A 25,148-nucleotide genomic window follows, 5' to 3' on the forward strand; every position below is an offset into this window, starting at 1 on the left:
ATCCAGTGTCTCACACTTCTTTGGCTGAAGACCCATGCAGATAGGGTTGCCACATGGCGGTATTTTGCCAACCAGGCCAGTAAAAATGTGGATTGATGCCAATGTTATTAATAGGAAAAAATGATAAAAAAAAATATAGGAAGCCTGGTATTTTTTTCCAGAAAAGGTGACAACCCTGCATGTGATATTCAGTCATTTTCTTCTCACCTCTTTAACCCATAACAAGATGTGTTAAAAAAAAAAAAAAAAAAAAAACAAACAACAACTTGTTCTAACATCTACCCTGTAAAACATCCAGGAGTAACCAGGATCACAAACTAACATTTATCTTAAATATCTCCTTGTTTGGCCATGTGGTTTTTCCCTCCAGCATTTTCATGGTTTGGGCTCAGCCAGCCATGCAAGGAATGTAGGAACCTATGCCTTTAACCCTTTCCACAAGTGTAGAATATATAGCCTGGCATAGAAGTAACCATGCTGACACCTCTGATCCTACATACAGAACTTGGTTTGCCTTTTTTTTTTGTCTAGGCCAAGGCGGTACAAAAGGCATACACACACATACACAGTTGTAATACAGTGTTGTGCAAAGTATGTTGGTGCTTTATAAATGTATAAATAAAAACATACATATATATATTTTTATACTTTTTGGATCGAACAATTTGTTCTTTTCTACCAGCATTAATATTACTGCTCTCACTGTCCCTTTAACATTCAAATGAGTAAGCATATTTGTGGAACAGCAGATATAAGGAGTCCCTGATGTTTTTCCTGTACAAATAAACTTTTTGGCAACACATTTTGCTTCAACTACAGGTTTTTTGCAATCTTCTAAACTTACGATTTTTTGAGGTGTAGTTGATGCACCATGGGGATAAAAAAAAAAAAAATCACCACTATTGTTAGGTGAATATCTTAGTTATAAATTAAATTTATAAGCTGGCCATGCACTAACAGGTATCTGTGTTTGTGTGTGTTAATGGTGGCCCAATAATGCTGATGGATATGTTTGTACTACAATCTGAGGATCAGGCAGGTATCACGATTTTATCTACCACTGCACCATTTCTGCCAGTGCAAAGTGCATTGGTAGTAGTAAAGAGAAGCTATATCTACAGAATAACAGCAAGGCTATATACCATGTGGGGATGTAAATATGCTCTCTGTGTGTTTGACTGTGGCCAAACAGTTAGAGATTGTAACAGATTGACCCCTTTAGGGCATCTCCCCGAAATGCCATCCACCGGCTAGAATGTAAATCGCCAGTGGGATGGCAATTTTGGCAAATCGCTGCGCCGCGTATGCCATTATGGCCACCTTTAGTGTAACAGGTTTATAATAATTGCAGTTGACTGCAAATATATTTAGTAGTCATTAATAACAGATATGGAATATTTACAGTCAAAAATCAGGTTTGCTAACACTGTATCTGCTGTATGATGCATCCATCCAAGCTCACTGCCTAAAGTCCTTTGTGATCCTATCATTAAAGCTGAGGGCTAAATGTTAAAATATGTCTAGCCTGAATCGACTTTACAATGAATATAGGAGAAAAGATGTAATATTGTAAGGCCATCTTAAATCAGTGCTAAATTCTAAATGATAGTAGAACCCCAATTTTACGTACCCAGACTTAATGGTTTCCCATAGCTGATGCTTTTTTTTCTTTTTGCGATTCTTTTTCCCAGAGTTTACACTGTTTTTATGCTTCCCCCTGGGAAATGTATCTGGGTTCTGAAGGTAATTTAATTACAGTGGAAATTGGACAAAATTCAGTCCGAGTCTTGTCTTCTCAGAACAGTAGCCTTTTTTATTGCTAATCGTAAAAAAGCATTTTAGCATTTTTTATCTTTCTTTTATTGGCCCATGAGTTACAACCAATTTACTGATGAGTGTGCAATGTGTTTGTTTTTTAAACCAACAAATTGAAGATAATAGCTCTCTGTTGGGTAGCTTGGAAAAAAGCATTGTTTGGGAGAAAGACTCTACTCTAATTAAAGAACCAGTCAGGCCTGTTTGTGGGTTGGTATTTTATGTGCCCCAGGGCAAGCATAAAGTAACATCTATGGAGTAGAAAAAATGCTTCTCTGTTAAAGTATTTCCCAACTTCTTCATTAGGGCTGTGACACATGGGGAGATTAGTCACTGCGTGACAAATCTCCCTTGTAGCAGGCGACTAATCTCCCCGAGATGCCATCCCACCGGCTAGAATGTAAATCGCCGGTGGGATGGCATATGCAGCGGCGTGATTTGCCAAAGTTGCGGAAGTTGCCTTGAAAACCCTTAGTTTCTTGCCATGTCTCACATATTTACCTCAATTACCCAAATTTTGTGTACTGTAATGGAGCAACTGTACAGTTAAGGGTGAAGATACACATAGCTACTAGTAGCAGCTACTTGTCGAGGCTACTAAAATAGACAATGCTAATCATTTACTTATAACTGTCTCTACATGTGTTTTAGCAGAGGCAATTCTTAGTATTGTCTATGGAAAATATTTTTTTATTATGCAAATATTTTTGTGTAGGAGGATTCATAGTAACATTTTTTTAAACATTACTTTTGCGTATTTTCTGCGACTTTTTTGTACTTTGCGACAAAAAGCGAGACAAAATCGTATTGTCGCGCCAAGTACAAAAGTTTTGGATTTGTGACTTTCCTTTGGCCAGGTTGGAGCTGCAAAGTGCCATTGAGTCCTATGGGAGGCTTCCAAAATCATGCACAGAAGGATCAAAGTCAGTTTATGATCGTTCAGATACGAACATTTCGTGACTTTTGGATCGCCAATACAATATTATCGTGACCAATATGATTTTTTCCTAAGAATTTTCGTGATATTTGCTATCATCAGAAATTATCATATCCGAATTTTACCCATTTCAGGATTTTGATGAATCAGAAAAAAATCAAAAAATGTTGTTAAGGTGGGGACAGCATAATTCTGAAAAATGCAAATTAAGATGTATGACTTTTGTCTTTCAGAAAAAAAATGTCACTTTAGGGTGAAAAGTTATAGGAAATGAATTTACTAGGAGATGATAAAATCTTTGTGTGGGAATGTGTAGGAATGTGCTTAGGAGAAGTGCATTAACATAGCATTTTTTTTTTTTTTGGTGTTTTTAACATGTCCCTTTTATTGTATTCAGATGGTTGGAGTTGCAGGTAAAGTGAAAGTTCTGAGATAAAGGGGAAAGATGTACCACTCTAATTGACCTACAGTGCATTGTACCCTTGAGTACACTATACATAATTTCCTCAAGCCACTGATAATTCTTTCTTGGTCACTCTAAAGAACTGACTACAAAGTGTTCAGCAACAGTTGAATAATGAATGGCAACTACATAAAGTATGGCTCCTAAAGACTGAAGTGTGTGTAGCTGATATGCAAAAGATCTCCACAGACCACAATGGATGACAAAAGGAAAAGTTTCTGCATTCCTTCATCGCCCAAAGTACCTGTTCTATAAGTACCTACAGTACCTGCTAATCTAACTTGTTGCAGAGCTTGACAGTAGGTGTTCAATGTGAAAGACACCCAGAGACTGTATGGATCAGAAGAGTTTGTGGAGCACAGCCAGTCCAGCAACAGGTGAAGAACAGAACCATGGATAGATGCAGAAACTATGCTTTAACCACATTAAGATGCAGTGGAAGAAGATATGTTTCATCAACATCCGCAAGATTCTACAGCAAGCCGGGATTATGGTTGATATGAATGAAAGTGAATGAAAGTGGTTGAAAGAAACATAAGTATAAATCTAAACTTACTGCTGCTACTAAACGCAGTCACTAGTGGTCATTACATCACCTCTGTCCCAGTATTCCACAGCACTTTCAATTCTCACATTTTACAAAAGGAATATAATAAAAGAATAGAAAGTTTCAGTTTTGTTTTGTTGAGTCCAAGGCCTGGCCAGTATGACTCGAGCCAAAATTTGCTTTAAATACCCAGTGTATTATGTTATAGTGCCCAAAGCCGATATCTGTGCTAGAAGTGCCATATTTTATATGCTGAACATTTTGCACCAACCTAAAGTTTCAGCATCTCTGTAGTAGTAATGATCCAAGTGTCTGCGACACTTATATGCTCCGTGTACTCTGAGCAGCTGTTGAGAAGCTAAACTTAGGGGTCATCGCAAATTATGAAGCAGAACAAGAGGTTTGTTGGTCATATAAGCAGCTGCTACAGGCCTGATTATGATTATCATTATGATGCTAATTGCAGTGGTTTCTGAGTGCAATGTACTAATAATCTGTATTATTTAACAATCAGCCTGTATACATTGTCCAATTCCAGGTTTTATACAGAAGATCGATCGTACATGCCAAAGGCCAAAGCTGCTGACTCTGAGAAGCCAGGCTTCTTTAAAAGGAAAAGTAACACTAACATTTTTTTAAGTAAAAAATCTATTCTACCCTGCTCCAATAATTGCCCTATCCTTCTCAGCATTTATTATTTTAAATGCTTTATTAGAAAATACCTTGTAAAAACGTTGCATCTGGTCATTTCAAATACGGCGATATGGCAATCCAGAGATGGAGAATCCACTATGCTACTATCGACATCTTCTCCTAGCCTGACTCCTTCCTATATACATGTATATATACAGAAGGAAGGCTAGGATCGATCAATCGATCGCCACATAGTGGATTCTGCATCTTCTGGATCGCTGTATCGCCGTATTTGAAATGACCGGATGCAACATTTTACATGGTATTTTCTAATAAAGCATTTAAAATAATTAACGCTGGGAAGGATAGGGCAATTATTGAAGCAGGGTAGAATAGATTTTTTACTTAAAAAATGTTAGTGTTACTTTTCCTTTAAATCGGCATCCTCTGTTTTTATCTTACAGGATTATTTTCTAGTTTGTGAAAGTCTCATTAGCTTTTTTTATGCTATAGACAGTAGTAGTAATATGCGTTAATTTTTATAACACTAAAAAATGCAGCACATCTAAAACAAAATTCCAGACAGTAAAGGTATAAACATAGTTTCCAAACCCTGTGGCAATGTTTTAATTATATCCTTGAGAACAGATCTGTTAGTCACTTATTGGTCTCTTGAGAATACTCTAAATATTCTCACTGATGTGAGGTCCTGAGACATACTGTAATTTCATTTGTACTGCTTGCAGAAAAGCTCTGAAGACAAAAGAACAGAGTGGATTGAAGTCTTTACAGATGAATATGTAATAAAAAGGCATAATTTTAATACAGTTTAGCATATGAAACGTCACTTGCTTAAATTGTGTGACAGAGCCAAGGCATCATGTTCCAAAGAAACGATCATTCTACACAAGATGCCAAACTGTTAGAACAGAGCATCCTGTGCCAGAGCTAAACTAAAAATGGGAACTGGCATAACAACACTATAAACCATCACAGATGTTTCTTCCGCAACCTGGTGAAACTGTTTGCAAACCCAGCCAATGACTAAAACATTCAGTATTTTTAATGTGTGTTTATGACAACACTTAGGGGAAGATTTATCAAAATGTGAGATTAGAATTTACCACAGGACAATTCACCCACTTTCTATTCATTCCTGTTGGGTTTTTAGAAGTGTATTTATCATTGGTGAAAGTTAGAGATTATTACTATTAAATACACTTTCAAAAGAAAGTGGGTAAATTTTTCTCAAATTATAACATTTTCATAAATTTGCTTATCCAAATATGCTTCAGAATACTGCATCCTATACAAGTACATGTTTCCAGTGGAGGATAAAATTGACTTAGAACTAAGTAAAGATTCTTGCACACATTTTTATAAAGCATGTTTTATGGTTGCAGTTTCTTGTCTGCCAAGTGTTGATAGCATGGCAAAGGAGCACTCCAGAGGTTCATTACAAAGATTTATTAGTTTGATAATTAGCTAACTGGTATAATTAACCTAAAATATACACCAATGCACACAGTCATGTATACATATGAACCAGGTAGCAGTTTACTAAATATAATTTATTTTCTCGTCAATAGTTGTAACTGTAAATATGCTAGAAGTCGGCTTTGCTTTCCTGCTTGTAGCGAGACAAAACCTTTCAAATTTTAATTGAAATTGCTTTTTGCATTACAGGGATAGTGTCCTCTCATTTCCATTTTCTATTAATGTGCTATTTTAATATAAAGACTATTTTATTAAATCATCACTAAAGACAAATCCACTGACATTCCTTTGTGTATATGGCAGCAATCTGATCCCTCCCATTGTTGGCCACAGACCTATGGCCTGGGGGCTTTTCCAGCTATAAAACAATTAACAGTATGTGCTCAGCTTTCATTTAATTTTTATGAAATTAAGCCAAAGAGTAACAGTGAATAGCTGGGAGAGAGAGAAAAATATTAAAGCATTATATAAACCGCAGCTTTTGAAACTGAAACCCTTTGTTATTGTTAAGTCCAGCATGTGGTCCAGAGAAATTTTTACTTTAAATTGTATGATGCTAATTAAAAAAAAATAAACAATAGTAGCAATATATATTTTATAATCTAGCACCTATATTGTGAATCACAACACTACAACTGAATTCAAATGAGTGATTGCAGCTATCAGCAGTGATTTGTTTCCACAGAGAATTTGCAGCATACAATTTGTAGGTATTGCTATTGCCGCAACATGGGGTTGTAAACTGATCAATCAGGGCTGGTTGTAAATGATAAAGGGGAACTAAAGTCTAGTGTTGTCACCTTAAAGGAACAGTAACTCCAAAAAATGAAAGAGCTTTAAAGTAATAAAAATATGATGTACTGTTGCCCTGCACTGGTGTGTTTGCTACAGTAACACTACTATCATTTATATAATAAGCTGCTGTGTAGCCATGGGGGCAGCCATTCAAGCTGGAAAAAAGGAGAAAAGGCACAGGTTACATAGCAAATAACAGATAAGTACTGTAGAGTACAATAGTGTTTTATCTGTTATCTGCTATATGCCTGTGCCTTTTCTCCTTTGAATGGCTGCCTCCATGGCTACATAGCAGCTTATTTATATAAATTATAGTAGACTTTCTGAAGTAAACACACAACTTTTACCAGTGCAGGGCAGCAGCATATTACATTTTAGTTACTTTTATACACTTTCATTTTTTGGTGTTACTGTTCCTTTAAGGTTATTTCTCAATATTGTTGCTCTACCAACCTGAGGTTTAGCTACACTATTGCAAGGAATGTTTGAGATTCAGTACTAAGCAAGCTCCTTGCTGGTCTTCACTGGCCTACTATAGGTTTTCTTCAGGTGCAGTGTGGGGCATGACTGAACAGGTAAAATACTCTTTTTGTACAGTATGTTACAGTGTCACAGGGCATTTTGCCATAATTTCTACAAGTAATATACTCTTCATCCAAACTAAGTACAGACACACTGAGGCTTGGTAAGTTGGCAATAGCTTGCCTGAACTACAATATTACATATTTCTTTATTTGGAATATCTGGCTAATAAAGCTTTGCTCTCACCTGGGTAGTTTCATCTAAACAGAAAATTAAAGGAAACTTATAGAATAAACAAATTATTATTATTCAGTTATGAATAATATTTGGTGCTGGTTTCACTTTGGTCTACAAATTAATACTATCTGTAAAAATGGGCGTTTATTGGAGCTCCCTATAGATCTTCTCCGGTCCTTGTCCATGTTTCAAAAGAGGCGTGGGCGTATCTGTCAGAAGCATCGTAGGCGAAGGATAGCCAATCACAGCCCTGCAGTCACACAAGCAAAAGTCAGGCTTCAGTTCCCTGAAGCCTAGCTGCTGATTAGTTCCTATACTAAAGTGCAGTGTGCTGTGTGCCACCGGCCCCCCTGCACAGCCTGTAAAAGGAGGCAGCAGGAAGTGGCATAGATGGGCAGGACTAGTTGGGCTTTATGAGAAATTTTCAATAAATCAGCCTGGAACACTACTTTTTAAAGCACATTCCTTCTGTATTTAGATGAGTACAATTCATTATTATGGTACTGTGTTTCACACAATATGTCTCCTTTAAGATAGCTAGTCAACTGATTTGGTACCTGTATCCAACTCTGGACTGGTGATATTTTTTGCACTAGTGCCATATACATATGTGGTCAAAACTGTACAAATATGTCCGGTCAGGTATTCTTAAAGTTAGGCAGTATGTTATATACAGGGGTAGGAAAACTAATGACGAATTATCATTAAACAGTACGTTGTATAATACGTTTACTGCCAAACGTGGAACAATTTGTTCCTCTATTCTGGCAGTTTTATCCAAGTTTGCCTGATATTGCAATATATGAAAATATAATACTTGTAATACAATTATTGCTGCATGTGCCAATATGTATTGGCTCTCTGATCGCTAAGAATATATCATTATAGCTGAGGAAAAACTCTGTACATGTCTGTCAGGCAGGAAAATACAGGCATCAAGATGCACAGAGAACTGGTTTGAGGCAGTTTTATCTATGTTAATGGCTATAGAACATTGTATATACAATTTAAAGATTTGATTTTAAAGTTTTATTTTTAGAATCCAAAAATACTCATGAGAGAATGTCAGACTTTTAGTCCTTACGCTGTTGTTTATTTTAACCTTATGTATGCTCCGTGTTGGGAATATTCTGAAGCATTGTGAGTGCTGTAATTCTTGGTTCTTGGAACCAAAGCTGTTGCCTGCGGCTGTTATATGCATGGTAAACCTTGTGATGTATTTTTGCATATGTAATTTCATGGGCCAGATAATTAGCAATTTAATAGGGTAAATGTGACCTGGAAGTGAAAGAGTAAGTCTCACATTAGTGGCTTCTCATCACAAGGTGACTTCTTATGGTAAACTCTCGTAACGCTATTTCTCATCAGATCTGGCACCATATTAGCCTGCAACAGAGGGCTGTCCACTACTATAACTTTATATTTATTTATTATAGCTGGAAGACTGCACCCTCCAGTTAACTACCAATGGGAATTACCTGGATATTGAACTATCACTGGCAGAACAACGAGATTATCTAGAAGCTTTTTATGATGATATAAGGTAGGCACAAGTTTATTTTAATGTATTTTTCGGATGTGTATTGTTTAAAAAAAAAAACAAAAAAAAAACACACTCATTTATCTGTTAAGTATATGGTTGTAAATGTACCTGATATGAACACTATTAAGTTCAAAAAATTCTGCTAGTATTTTTATAGTTGTCATCTATTGCTTACAGGGCACTACTAGCTTCAGTTTCACATACTAGTTGATACTAGGTGGTTATTTAAGCTTGCATATGTGGGAAAAATAATCTAAATTTTGTTAGGCCATTAAGATCTTATGGCATTTGTATAGCTACATATTTTACATATATCCTTAAATATATATACATTTTTTTAGGGGCACTTAATATGCTCCACAGTTATTGTACTCAGATTGTCGGATATAATTAATAACATTTCTACTTATTTATTCAAAATTTCTTTTTAAGGAAGTGATTGTTTTTTTAATCTTTCTAGCTTGCTGGCCCCTTCTATGGCATTTTCAGCTTTAATTTTTTTTTTTTCAAAATTAATTTTGGCAAGCACTATGAAATTACAAGGCAAAAGCGTGTGTTTCAGAATGAAAAGCAGATCTGTTGCTTGTCAAGTCTGTTATTGGCTTAGATAAAACAAAATCTTTTTGGCACTTACTTTTTTTTTTAAAGAATGGGTTCATGTTGATCATCCTAATTTGTCACCGCATGTTTTAAAAATGAACATGCAAATATTTCCCCCTGATTTGCATTATATCTGTGCATACTCTAAACACAGATCAACTCATACATAACAGCTTTTGTGTTAAGGCCAGGCACTTAACTACTTCACTGCAGCAATAAAAATATGACAGACAGCAGGAAGTGAGAGAAAGTTTGAGAGTGCGACACAAGGGCAGTGCGCAAGGTGCAATTTTGGCCACAATAGCCATGGTTTGTACCCGCAATGCAGAGTTTTTATCCCTAACAACTCTAGTGTGATTGCATCTGCACTTCAATGCAAATTTGCAGAAAATATTTGGTGTTAAGATGTTGTTGGATTTCCAGCAAAATGCGTTTTCATCCAAGGGAAAATTGTAGTTACAGTAGTTGTAAAAAGGAAGAAAGATGGTTAAACACTCACTGCCTTTAATATTTTTAGCCTCCATAACATGTGGCAGGTAGATAAATTTTCCCTTTCCATTCACTCAAGTTTGGAGTGAGTATTGCAAGTGCTGAGCTTCAGGCCCTTTTCAAGACACCTTACTCCAACAGCAGCCAGTAGAGAGAACATGCCTGAAGAACTGCAAGGGAACAGACATTTCTCTACTTTGGTGCCAAGCTGGATCATAGGCTTGTCAGATGTGCAGGGAGGTACATCATACAGTATGTAACACTGTCTTGCAATCCTTGCTATTATCATAGAAATGTTCCTACATGGAACAGCAAGTGCAGGTGGTGGGATGGAACTTACAGAACGGGGTGGCCTACATAATGGGTTTGCAACTGCAGCAACTGGTACCCAGTACCCTAACAGGCCATTACAACTCTGCAGCTGCCAGCAGACGTATGAGGGAATATAAGCAAGATTTTAAGAGAAGGGCTTCAGATGGGTCTTAATTTGCTACAAAAATATACACAGATATTTCACCAGAATTGTTTTGACAGTTGATGTCTTTTGCATTTTAGCGCGTACAGTATAAATTTAACATTTGAGGAGCAGGGAGTTTGTGACTTGGACCAAAAAGTAGGCTGCAGCTCACACAGGAATCATGGTCACGAATCATGGTCACACTCATCCTTTGGATATGATCTCAGTCCTATATCTATAAATAAAGTTTATCAGAATTGCTTTCATAGTCCTAGTCCCACTATTTTAAATTCTAGAAATGCTCTTACAGATGGCACCAGTATAGTCTGCCATTGTAGTATTGTCACAAGTATTGTAACAAGAAGAGAATGTGGTTGCCTTATTTGCAAATTAAATATATTATCTTTTTTTTTTTAAATACATGCAAACAATGTAATTGTTTACATCAAAATGTGTCCAATGCAACTCCAAACTAGGTGGTGTAATGTCCATGGTAAATTAAGGTTATTTTAAATATATTTAGCCTTGCACTGCATAATTTTTTTTTTTCTTCCAAGTGTTTACACTAAATGGTATTCTCTGTGTTCCTGCAGATTAAAACAGTTTATAAGCACTGACTTTTTATTATCCCTAGTCTGGTAATTATCTGGTAAACAGGAAGAATGAAGTTGCTCTTTATAAGCCAAGTTTTTTTTTTCTTGCTGCACGCCAAGTGTAGACAGAATTGAAAGGGTGGATTGTTATTCGTCATAATATTTTGTATTCATTTCTGCCCAAAATTAGAAAAATAAATGTCCCCCACAATCTTCGACTTTATAGGAATGTGTCATTAAATTTTTTCAAGCATTTAAGGGGCAATCCTGTAGAAGAGCAGGTCAATCACTGCTCCTAATACTGAAATTGGTTTATCTGCAAGTGTTGAAATCCACAGGGGCACAATTCTGCTCATGTACCCATACAGTGGTTTGCCGTATCGAAATAATTTCCCTCAAACTGCACTTCTTGTGTAATCATTGGTTATATTGCTTCCATATGAAGAAATCCAGGAATTCTCAGGAGGGCTACAAATTCTATAAAAGGATGAAAGTTTCATGTTACTAAATATTTTGGTGCTCTTAATTTCAATATTATGAGTAATGGCTCTGAGGCACGCCTTAACTTAAAGCAAGTGAAATGTTTTCTTTTAGCAAGTGTGTACAATATGAGTATAATCTGTGCTCTTTTTCAGGGTACAGTCTGAAAAGAAAGTACCTAGGGTATTTTTAGGTCTCAAGAGTAATGGGCAGATTTATCAAAATGTAAAGCTTATTTATCAATTGTTGAAAGTTAGAAATCACCATTTGATAAATACACTTCTAAAAATCCCATAGGAATGAATAGGATGTGGGTGAGTTTGTATGTATTAAGCACTAAACTCAGATTTTGATAAATCTGCCCCTAGGTGTCCTTTCACAGTGTTTTTTGTGTGTTTGACACTTGTTTCAGATTTGAGGTTTGGGCCTACCTGGGCAGATGAGCTGAATACTTCCACTTTGTTCTGGCTGGTTGTACCACACCAGTCCTCTTCACACCTATATTTTAGTACAGTTGTATTCCACTGTATTTTTCATGCAGTATGCCTCATTTTTTCATTTTACTCATGTTTACTATTAAAAACAAATAAATGCATTTTAATTTATATTGATTTCAGCATCTATTTCAATAGGTGAACATTCAAAAGGACCTTTAAGTAATAGATATTTATTTTAAAAAGATGCTTGCTCGCTGGTGGCTTATAACTACTTTTATGGTTACTATTCTTTTATAGCTGCCATTCCTAAAGTGGAAATTCCTATTGCTGTAGTGTACAAGGAATGCCAGAGGTGTTTCAGGCAACATTTGACCAGCTAATCTCTTCCCTTGTCCCACCCAATCCCTGCCTCTCTTGATGTCATGGTCCAACCCATTGACATCATCATTCCACTTTTTGGTAGTAATTTATCTTCTGTGCTTATTTCCAAGTACAACTGGAATGATGCTTCATTATACAACAGACATAGTATGTCAGAACTGTTTTAGTTATCATAAATATCTGTCTAGCTGTCTTATTCACCTCAGTATTCTGATCTTCTTCAAGCAACACAGTGCACAAGGGCTCACAGGTAACCTTTTTATGGTTACACAGTGGCATAAGGATAGAGAATCCTGTTTCAGTTTTCTGCTGTTGCAGAGCAATCTCTATCCTTCCAAAACAAGATTTTATGAGAGAAATACCATGGAATGTGTTTGTCACTGCAAGCCTACATGTTTAGGAAACACGATTTGTAACTTTTGCTGCAAGGTTGTTTCTAGATAGTGAAACAAGTTTTATATTGTTAGAACTTTTTAAAACATTATGGCATGTATGGATTCTATTACTGCTTTCTTGTGTTTAGTGTCTTAAAAATGATTGTTTCCTCAATCTTAAATAAATGCAAGCCAGTGAGACATTAATTCCTTAGGTTACCTTTTTTACTGTGATTATTTTTATCTGTACAGTTTTATCTTATCTTTGCCCTCATGGGGGTTTTTAACCCAGGCTATTGAAGACATTTGCTTTAGGGCAATGACACACAAATGTTAGCAGAGGTTGGGGGAGGGTGTTATTGGGAGATTTGTCGCTGTGGCAGGGCATTTTCCCCATGTGCCATTGCACTTAGAGTAATAAATGATGTGATGGTTCCAAACTCTGAAATTAATCACATATGGCCTCCAGTAATATAAAGTAATTAAAGATCACCCTCTCCCCTTCCCAAAACTAGACACCAGCACAAATCTGTATTTTTTTAAGCTGATCCCTTGCAAAAACTAAATCTCTTGATAAAGAGAGGCCTAAGTGCCTCTCTGGGCCCATATCGTCTGAATGCTTCAGACACCATACACACAGAAGACACACTCTATGTTGAAAATATCCTGATGGTTTAGTGCTATATAAGAACATCTAGACATAATACTAAGCATCTAAAATAAGGTTAGGCAGCAAAGGTATATGCTCAGCTGCTATAATTTGGGGAAATGGGGGGTTGGCGACTCCTATAAATGTTTGTTTATAATTGCAAGTATTAAAGTAAACGTCTCTGCTATGTACAAGATGCAACCCCAACATCTTGGCTGCCCAACTGGAGGCCCCTTGGCTGGATTTGGCTCCCCAGCATATATGTAGGTTCCCACACCTGTTGACCTGCCCAGTGACCCCACTGATGTCTTCATCATTCATCAAAATCCCAGGTCCAAAGTATTCAGATCCTTTACCTGTATAATGAACTCTCTGCCCACTACATGGAATATAACTGTTTTGGTGCCCTGTGTATTAAACTAGATTATTGATGTGAAAGTTTGGAAAAAAAGAAACACCGCTTTGTAAGCAATACATATCTAGCCATGTACTTGACTTCAAATTGACTTTGTTTTCTCAATTTCCTGTGCTTTTTTGCACATATATAATATATATTACAGATTTTATTCCCCCAAGCAAATTATAATACCAGATGATTATTCACTGCACATCCTTCAGGCCACGTTTCATGGAAATGTATAATTTATTTTGTAGCAAACCCAAGCCAAAATATGCTGGTCTTTGCAGATGTATTTTCGGCCCTCCTTTGGAAGCATTCCTGCATTAATCCTCAATGCATGCAATTATTTGCAATCACTTAATAGGAAAATGTCAGAAAAATATTTTACTTACTAGTGTTGTAGTCTGTGCTGAATAATCTTCACTGTATTATATTAGCCCTCCCAGTTGAAGCCATAGGGTAAATATTTGCTAAGCCAGCGGTTCTCAACCTGTGGGTCGGGACCCCTATGGGGGTCGTATGACCCTTTCACAGGGGTCACCTAAGACCATCGGAAAATACATATTTCGGAATAATTTTATGGTTGGGGGTCACCACAACATGAGGAACTGTATTAAAGGGTCGCAGCATTAGGAAGGTCGAGAACCACTGTGCTAAGCTGTGCAATATTTTTTAAGACACTGCCTAGATTAATATTTCTGACATGTCTTAACAAAGGAAAATTAAATACATTTTCATATTTATCTCAGTAAATTATCCCCATATAATGAGAAATCTCATAGATTACATACGCAAAACTGTACAGGTATGGGACCTATTATGCAGAATGCAGATAAGAGGTCTGTCCGCAGTTTGAATCCCTATGTCTACTAAAAAATCACTTAAACATTAATAAAACCCAATATGATTGTTTAAACCACCAATAAGGATTCAGTATATCTTAGTTAGGATCATGTACAAGGTGCTACTTTATTACTACAGAGAAAAGGGAAATCATTTTTACTAAATTCAATTTTTAAATGTGTTAAAATGGAATCTGTGGAAGACAGTCTTCCCATAATTTGGAGCTTTCAAGATAACAGGTTTCTGGATAATGGATCTCACACCTTTATTTATATACATTTTACTCTTATAGATTTTAAGCCCTTGTTTGAACCCCAAATAGTACCTTATAATAATTTTTGTATGTGGCTTTCTCATGTGAGATCATCCAAATTGGAAACCCATGTTGGCCAATTAACTTCATTGCTATATGTGAGGTACCCATTAACAAACTCAACAAAAGAGTTCTCCACCCAAATCTGTCTATTTTTGTTCCTCCCACTACATGGGAGTTCACAAAAATCAGTCCCTGTATATTCAATATGATTTAGACGTAACTCTTCATTTGTTTACTTTATATATTATGTACAAAATGATACCTTGTGTAGCAGCTACACATGTAGGCAGCACAGATTTCTGTTTTATCTTGCTTTGGAGTTTGGCCAGTGAAACTAGAATCCTAAAGCCAACAGAAAAGAATACAGCGTCTTCGTGCCAACCATCTATTTCACATGTGCAAATGTTTATTTGTTCTTTTTCGCTAAAAGGGTGTAAACAAAATATTGCTTGCAACAAACTGGGAACAGAACATCATAGAATCTGGATAAATTTTAAAAGAGAAAGCATTCTCAAAATAAGTTGCTGCCAACATATGCTGTTACCTACAACATGTACATGATTTTAGGGGCCTCATACGTGGACTTGATTACTCAAAAGGAATTTTTATTGTATTTCATGTTGGTTAAAGCCCAACACAGTACAACTTGGTAAAAAAAAACTACCCTTCAACTGACATCTCATTTATGTATTTTTATTAAGTTTTAAAAGCATGCCCCTTCATTAACTTATCTCTACTCCTGTGCCCCACTGGCGTGAAAAAGAATTCTTTGTGCAGATGTTTAGAAAGTGTGTAATGAATGTGCTCTTTAGGGATTTTGCCTGATTTTAATGAAACATCATACCTGTATTTATATGGAATCACTGCATTGGCCTTCAATGAGAGAATTTGTGTTACATGTGTGCAAGCTGAAATTTCTTTATGATTACAAGTGTGAATTAAAGGGGAAGTTCACAGTTACATAACATTAATTATGTTATAACTTAACTTATAAAAATGAAGCCCCGGTGAAAACTTGCTTAGTATATTTTATATATTTCTGAATTATTAGCCATCCTATTCAGGTGCCTTCCAGGCTGCAGCTGAAAATGCTGTCTGGTTGTTGGGGCCCCTGCAACCAAAAGGGGATAGCTTTGATGCTTCAGTTTTACTGTTATTCTTATTATAAGGCCCTCTATTATTAATCTTTCATTTATAAGGCCCTCTATTATTAATCTTTAATTTAGGTTTCAAAACTGCTTCCTCGTTATTAACCACTAGTAAACAGCTAAAAGTGTAAGTTCCAAGCTTAGCTTTTCAGAACAAAAATGTAAATAATTTAAAAATAAAAGTATCCGTTACAAATTGGCTTATAAGTCTGCTGTCTATAGCACATTAAAAGTTAATTTTAAGATGACTAACCCCTTTAAGAAAATGTGACCTTTTGACTCTTTAAATGTCAAAATACCTCCTCAAAGGTATGTCAATAAAGGCAAGACCACATTCTTTGGACATTGCTTAGCAATGACAACATTTGGCATTTGTGAATAAAACATTCTGTATTAAACAGCCACTATGCTGTAATATTTTCGTTTTTGGATTTGCTTAGTAGAGAGTTGATTTTAGGGTTTGTAGCATGTCTCCATATTCACCTTAAGAGAAATTTAGGGTCTGTGTCTATTGCTGCTATTCCTAGACGTTGCTGCTACTCTCTGTTTTGGGCAGTCAAGTCCCAAATGACCTGTACTGAACAGGTTTCCTTGCCAAAAGCTGTCGGTCTGGTGTGTAGCTATATCCAGAGAGACTAGTAATACAGATGGACAGTAAACAGATTTCCTTATGGCTGAATTATCCAGTATTTTTGAGCCTGCGCCTTGCTTTACATTTCATTTTTTCCGTACATATTTCTACAATTAGGTATTTATAAGAAGAATCATTTGGATACAATGATGATTATGTAAATCAGACTGACTTAATTCTTGTCTTTCCAAAGTGTTGTAACAATTACCATTGTCATTGGCAGTTTTCTTTTTGAGGGGTGGGGAGTGTACTAAGTTGGCGAGGTCTAAATAATTCTTTCCAGCTGGTGGTCATGGCTGGATTAGTTCTTTACATGAGTTTGCAAGAAACTTTCCATCGCTGCTGAATGACATAAGGAGTAACTAGTAATGCCCTTGATTTTCTGGAACTACTGAGAGATTTTCTGGCAGGTGGATATAACCTGTGTGGTGCTTAATTCTTTACATTTGTTAGCAGAACTCATCCATTTTGTTTCCATTACTCCTAGAAAATGATAAAGCTGGCTCACCTCAGTAAATCTTATTTCCTACATACACAGTGGGAGCAGATTTATCAAAATAAGTTTAGAGCTTAAAAGAGAAGGGAAGGTACAATTATTGGGAGAGAACCATACCAGCCCTGGGTAGTTGCAAGATAGCAATCCTTTTCCTTCTTCTGTCTGCACATGCGCAGTAGAGTAAAAGAACAAACTTTATAGTTTGCCCCCTTAAAAACCAAACTTTAACAAGATAGTTGGCATTCTCACCCTACTGTGCATGTGCTGGCCCGGGGATTTGAAAGAATGAAGACAGACTGAAGAGGATTGCTGTCTTGCAGCTACCCCGAGCTGGTGTGTTAAGTGATAACAATCATTTATATGAGAAGGAAAGGTAAAAACGAATTAAGCTTTATCAGAAAGGTCTATGTAAATACAGCCATAAGCACTCAAGAAATCCTGTGATTCTTTTGATAGAGCTTTTCTTTGTCTTCTTTTGTGTAAACATGCACTTCTGTATCAAACTTCCTCTCTCTGAAAAATCCTTCATTGTAGGTAAAGCTTTCTGCAGAATAAATATAGCATTCTAGGTGGCACTATGTGGCTAATCTATGGCAGTGAAATGTCAAAATGACTTTCCTTTTCCTTTAATACAGAAATACTCGCCCACATTCTATTTATTCTAATGGGATTTTTAGAAGTGTAATTGTCAAATGGTGAACTCTAATGATCACCCATTGATAGATTTGCCACTAAAAATCCCATAGGAATGAATAGAACATCGGTGAATTTTTATGTATTAAAGGGGTTGTTCATCTTTAAGCTCACTTTTAGTATGTTTTACAATGACCTATTCTAAGCAACTTTTCAATTGGTCTGTTATTTATTTGTTACAGTTTTTTAATGGTTTGCCTTCTTCTTGCAATTCTTTTCAGTTTTTAAATGTGGGTCACTGACCCCAGCAGCTAAAAAACTATTGCTCTGTGAGGCTACAGTTTTATTGCTATTACTTTTTGTAACCATTCCCTGGTTGCTAAAGTAATGTGGACCCTAGCAACCATATAATTGCTGATACTCCAAACTGGATAGCTTCTAAACTGAAAATAAAATAACTTTAAAAATCAGACAGGTACCTCTTCTTTCACCTACCACTAGTTGCGGGCCCTTTCCCCCACTGCAGTACCCCCGCCAGCAGCAGTGACAAGCAGCCTCCAACCAGAAATGTCAACGTAAGCTCTCTTGAAAGGGGGCTGCCTGCTGTGTCACAAGTTGAGCGTTTACTGCGTTTACAGTGGTATTGCAACTTTGTAAAAGGCTTTTTTTTATTTTCATGTTAATTAATATAAAATACAAAACATATACATGGGCATGGACTTTACAGTATAGATTTTTTTTTTTGTTTGTGTGTTTGGATTGTGAGTCATCCTTCTGCCATCAGTGATATTCTTAGAAGACTTGAGTCACTGTGGGAAGCCACTGTCCTTGGAGACTGAGCCAAGAACTCATGTGCTAAGGATAGTAATATGAGAACAGCTTCCTACAATGCTTTAAAGGCATAGATGCACATCAAAACATGCATTCGGGACTGAAAACACAAGTTTATTAATGTGCACACCAGAAAAACTCTAACGTTTGCCATACATTTTAAGAAATTCTCCTATAGTAAGGTTTTCAAATGAGTGAATCTTTATATGACTGGGTAATCCAGACGCTAAGATACGCTCGTCTGGCAAGGTCGCCAAATGACTGGATCTTTCTCTCAATATGCCTGCATATGTTGAGGTTTTAGGACTAATTAGAACATTTGGCCCTAGGGCCAAACAATCAAATTACAAATGGGGGTGTATGAGCTATGAGAGTGAGGACCACATCAATGGACTGGTGCAGTCCTCAATCCAACGGGAAAATCAAGCCTGCCTGGTTGACATGGGTGATTTTCACCCAGATATCGGTAATGGAGGCCCGTTGGGGGTCCCCACAAAAAGTAAAAAATGAAGACCGATTGAAAAGCTACAAAGAATTGGTCTTTCAGCGGTTCTCAACCTGTGGGTGGCGACCCCTTTTGGGGTCAAAGGACCATTTCACAGGGTCGCCTAAAACCATCCGAAAGCACATATTTCCGATGGTTTTAGGAATAATTTTATGGTTGGGGGGTCACCAACACGAGGAACTGTATTAAAGGGTCGCGGCATTAGGAAGGTTGACATACTAAAGGTTAACCACCCCTTTAAAAAGTAAAATGATAAGCAGTCTTAAGGCCAGTGACCAAGACTGCCATCCGGTGGGTAAAGGGGGGGTACCGCTGTAGGGGCCTTGTGGCAGAGGGGGGCATTCACAGCTCAGAAACAGCAAATCATCTAGTGGAAACACAATTTATTTTTTACTGATTACTGATTCCTGATTCATCTTGCAGTTTAAGACTTGCCTAAACTGCTATTATTTCTCAGCCAAATGTTTATTAATCACTTTCTCTTTATAGCAGAACAAACCCCTATGTTTTATCAGACTCTTTACAAGGGAATATCATAAACTGTGAATATAGGTGTTCTGCTGTAGTAAACACAATTTTACAAGAAAATCTGAAGATGTAGTGAACCGTTAAATTCTTAAAACTAAATTCTACTCTTAAGTATTCTGTTATTCAATGATTAACTAGCAGCTGTTTTGCTAACACACCACGAAACTGCTTTCCTAAATAGGTAACTCTATAACCTGTTGCCGTGTTGGTGACAACCTGAGGAGGGTTTTTGCTTATTTGTGAAAAAGATAAACACTGGGCGCATATATAATCTGAGGTCCGCAGGAGTATTTTTTACATGCATTTGATAATGAAATACATTTAATCTGGACCTTTGATAAATCTTTTCTCATATTTCTAATAGCTGGGAGATACAGCAAAAATGCAGGAAGCAAACTTTTTACTTTTTTTCCCCCAAGTACTCATACATATAAGCACTCACTAATACAGTCCACAAAGGAAAAACTTACTAGTCAGCCCATATGATTTAAACCTAACCCATCGCAGTCAATTTGGCACAATGTAATAGTCATTATTCTAAAATGTTTTGGTGAGCCTGAGGAATTTTTTAATCTAAGTTTCCTTTAGTTTATGTTGTAGCCAGATTCCCCACTGTGTTGCAGATTAAGTATTATACAGGCTTTAGAAGACAGTATTGGTTTGGAACAACTGAGCTCTTTACCACTAAGTAATACAGCTCTGACATCTGTCTCCTATTGCTTAATCCTTTTTCCTGCTGGACTATACCCACTATAAGATCATCAACCTTCCCTTGTAGTTGTTGGTTTGTAACATAGCAACTAGAAGACACAATAGCCCTATAGAGTCCCTCCCTGTAACATTCACAGGTGGAAATTCCCTATTCAGAAGAGAGTGCAGTAAAGATATTAATCTGGAGCTTGCACCCTGGTGAATGTGTTGTACAGAATGTCTTATTTATGGCATGACTGCTAACATGGTGTCAGTACAGTGATAAGTGATAATGTTATGTCATAACATTTTTTTAACTAAAACTTCCCTTTTATGTAATTGTGTGCAAAATTTGTATAGCAAGGGCAGACTTGTGTGGCTTTGTTTTGCTGTGCTTTGTTGCTTGCTTTCCTTGCATTGCATGCTCTATCTATAAAAACAGCTGTTTATTCTAAGGCCAGTGGTGCAAATAATGCTTGTCTGGTCGTGCCCTGTGTTGTGTGCACACTGACAGGCATGGCATCAGCATATCTGTGTGCATGGGAAATGCTAAATATACATTTTTGTGAATAAACTGCAGTTTTATGGATATAACATGTAATGCAAAACAGCAAATATCAAAGTTGCCAAAAAAACCCATGCAACTCTGCCCTTACTATAAACATTCTGCACACAATTACTTAAAAGGGAAACAGTGTTATGAAATTAGCTTGTATGACATAAATTTCCTTGACACCACCAAGATAGCATTTATGTCATAAACTAAACATACTGTACTGTAACTTTGTGTGCCACTGGCTTAAGCCCCTAGTGGCTTGTCAGTAATATTTGCTTTCCCATGTTGGGTTCTCGAACAAACATATGACTCTTTGCACCCTGTTTGAGCATCACTGGTGTAACTAATAGCAGACTTTAAGGCTCATTTAAAATCACTAACCGCAAGCTAGATGCAGAACTGCTTCCATTACATTGCATTAGATGTTGCACCTAAACCTTATTGCAATCATCTATTCTAGCTCTATGCGCCACTTCGCAAGCTATTAATTCCTTTAAAACTGGTGTAAGGTGCAGTGTGCATCAACAAATGGGCCCTGTAACTAACACCTGCTTTGACCAAGCGGTATATAGAGGGTTTCCCTTGCCTGTGGTATGTATGCCTGTGCCCCGCTTTCATGTGCTTTCCTTTCCCTCATAGCATAAATCTCTGTGCTCCTGGCATCTGCCACAACATTTTGTGCTTGACTGTGAAAGTGTTGCGTTGTAAATATAAAAAAAAATAAAATTACACCGACTGCAATTTTATAAAATGGGCTCTTATATCTTTGCGTGGAGGCTAGTGGTAGTCAACCAAAACAGCTAGACGAAATATACAGTGGATATGGGGCTTACAACTTCACCCATAACCTGGCAGGACCCCATGGGCAGAAGTAATTTTAACAGCACATTTTCTCACTCAGAGTAAACAATTCTTAGCTAAACACATGGAGGCAATTTTTTAACATTCTTATTTTCATGGTTTTAGAGGTTTTTTGAAATAAAACTTATTTCCACTAAAACTGTGAATGTCTAGTCATTTATTGAAAGATACAAATTGAAGAAACACAAATTAATTAAAATGTGAACTGAAAAGAAAACAGAAATCACACATTTTTCGTGGATTTTACATTTTTGCACGAATCTTTGGAGACTTTCATACAAGAAAACCCCCAAAAACCTCTAAAAGCACAAATTGAATAAAGATTTTTCCGTTTGCCTAGGACAATTCCAATTGACATGATCTAGACAGCATTTAGATGTTGAAGTTTTTTTCATTGTTTTTATTGCTTAATAAATCACAAAGTATGTCTAAAGTTTTAGATGTCTAATCTAAAACTGATTCACAAAGTATGTATTTTTTACGCAAAAAATCAGAGTTTTAGCTAAAAAAAAAAAAAACGAATCATGAAAAAAATAAAATACGAACCATAGTAAATCTGTGTGCAAGGTAGCTTATTGCACAGCATATATTTATATCATGAGAAAGCAATTTGTGGCAAATTGTGGACAATATAGTGACATGTGGCCTGCAGTTTATATAAATCAGTAATTTTCAAATGAACAGAATAATTCTTGGTCTGTTTTGGACCCCTGAGTAAACATTTTCATTGTTTAAGTTCTGAGTTGATAACCATTAACAGCATACCTTGTTGGCTAGAGATACCCAGTGGTGCCTATATCAGGTAATGGGTCATACCAGAAGTGGGATAAGGCACATGTAATGATGGATCTGATGTCTGGACCACATGGATGGATGATACATCTGCTTGTAAAGAGAATATGGCAAACAAATTAGCTGGTTCCAGTAACTACACATGATGAACCTGTAGAAAAATGTACTGCTCAGTTGTGATTACTAATAAGTAGACCTAGTTTATACTGGTAACTTACAAATGCCATTCTATTTTCTAGCAAAGGAAGACGACCTACACTTATTCTCCGTACACAGTTGTCAGTGAGAGTTCACTCTATTCTTGGTAAGTGTGTAAAAGTGTAAGTGAACACCTTCACCTTTGTGACTACTGTAAAAAAAAAAAAAAAAAAAAAAAAAAGAATTGCCCTGAATTGAGAATGCATGATACATAACTAACTAGACTGAGCTTTTACCTTTGTTATGTATAGACATTAATGATGAACACAAGCACAGCTCATTCATTTCCATAGATAATACCATGCCTTCAAACTTCTATGTCTTTGCAAAGGCCTAATAAATTAGTTGCTATAACTTCTGTCATAGGTGGCCAAGTTATCACGCCTGGCTGTAGAGCCTGAGCATTTATATAACTGATGAAAGTATAAAGTATATTTCATAGCTTTAGAAACTAGTTATGCAATATTAATTAGCTATGATTTTTATGTAATTATGGTACTTTATGTTTTAAAACCATTGTGGCTTGGTTTTTCTTTACCTAAGAATGTTTTAATGAAACCAACAGGACACGATAGGATATTTTGTAAGAAAATAAGCAACACAGCCACAGGAACACTAAAATCCAGCCCCCTTTTGAAACCCCCGGTTTGACTATTGCTTTTGCTGCCTCCTCAGTCACACAGTCACACAATTATTGACAGCACAACATCTTCATTGGTAATAGAAAAAATATATTGTATTCCTGGGCTTTGCAATGACTTTATATGGCCTTACAGCTTGGCCTTGGTCTCAGGGGACTTATTTCAGAGGTTTTCAGCCTGCAGTCCTTTAGCTGTCTTAAAACTGTGAAATCTTGCACGCAATGACCGAATTTGGCTGATACCAAATGCTTTGGAATTAAATTCTTACTTTATCAGTTAGGACATATTTAACAACATTGTTACTTTGGTTGTTATTAGAGTTGTTGTTTAGCAACCTGTGGATGACTGTAAGCATGATCACCCTGCCATACCCTATATACCCAAAATAATGCAAACCAAATAGTGAATGAATAAACAGTGATAAACATTACCTCGGATAAACACAGCAAGTGTGTTATGAAATAACAATACATAAAAATACAATAACTTGCTTTAACATGACCTAACTTGATCTTCATTGCTCCGTTCAGCTATTGGATGGTAGGCATGTGGGGGGTTATTTTGTTATATTTACTTTGTCTGGGTTGCATATTTTTATTATACTTTCCCAAGTGATGTCCAAAACTACAGAGTACATATTCATAATAAGCTTTTGTACTGACTTCAGAGACAAACTGGGAATATGAGGGTGGATCAATATTTTCCCACACCCTAGCTATTGCAGTTTTTGTAGTAATACAAATATGAGAGGCTATAGTAGAATGCTGCTCATTCAGACTGTAATCCAAATGCAAAACATTTGAAATCTGGAGAAGATCTCCTACTGGTGAATTTGCTACTTTAGGACATATTTTAGGACAAATCTTCTGACATCATTATACATTTTAATTTGGGATAAATTTTAAATAAAATATATAATAATATCATTATGGGATCCATAATGCAGAAATCATTTCCCACAGACCCCATTGTAATCATATATTCCTGTAATAATAAAACAGTACCTTGCACTTGATCCTTAAGATATGACTAATCCTTATTGGTTACAAAACAATCCTATTGGGTTCATTTTAGTGATCCAATTTACAAAGGACCTCTTATCCAGAGAACCCCAGGTCCCCGCATTCTGGATAACAGTCCCATTTGTTTAGTTTTGAGAAAATAATTAGCATCACATGATAGATTTTTAAAACTTAAGTACTAAATACTAAATAAATGCATCACAAATATTAAATATTACAATTTTATAGCAGAATCAATATAAAGCAAATAAGCTTGTATTAATAGTCTGTCTATAAACGGGGAAACTAATAAAGAAAACCAGGTGCTAATCAAGAGGTTCTTGCGAATAATTAAGGATATACATAGTATGTGTATATTTTGCAAATGAATGAATTGTATTAAAATTAAGTATTTTAAAGTATTTTTTAATTTCAGAAAAATTATACAATTCCAATGGGCCTGAATTGAGAAGGTCTCTCTTCTCTCTCAAGCAACTTTTTCAGGTGAGGACTTAAAACAGTTTTATTATTTTTCCTTACTATGTTATTGTGCATTAAATGTGAAATGTGTATCTAGCTAAGAATTTGATTGCTACATTAGATTGCTATAGACCAAGGTTCCCCAACCC

General features: G+C 36.3%; 1 protein-coding gene across 4 annotated transcripts in view; it reads left to right on the forward strand.

Annotated features, from left to right (window-relative positions):
* Positions 1 to 25,148, forward strand: part of fhod1 (formin homology 2 domain containing 1) — an 88,269-nt gene that overhangs the window by 9,762 nt on the left and 53,359 nt on the right. For all 4 annotated transcript variants that reach the window (XM_031899812.1, XM_031899811.1, NM_001374658.1 and 1 more), the window contains 3 exon segments: positions 8,883 to 8,989; positions 22,919 to 22,983; positions 24,956 to 25,023. In XM_031899812.1, the coding sequence (XP_031755672.1) occupies positions 8,883 to 8,989; positions 22,919 to 22,983; positions 24,956 to 25,023 (240 nt within the window).

This window comes from Xenopus tropicalis, chromosome 4, assembly GCF_000004195.4.
Source record: "Xenopus tropicalis strain Nigerian chromosome 4, UCB_Xtro_10.0, whole genome shotgun sequence".
Classification (NCBI taxonomy): domain Eukaryota; kingdom Metazoa; phylum Chordata; class Amphibia; order Anura; family Pipidae; genus Xenopus; species Xenopus tropicalis.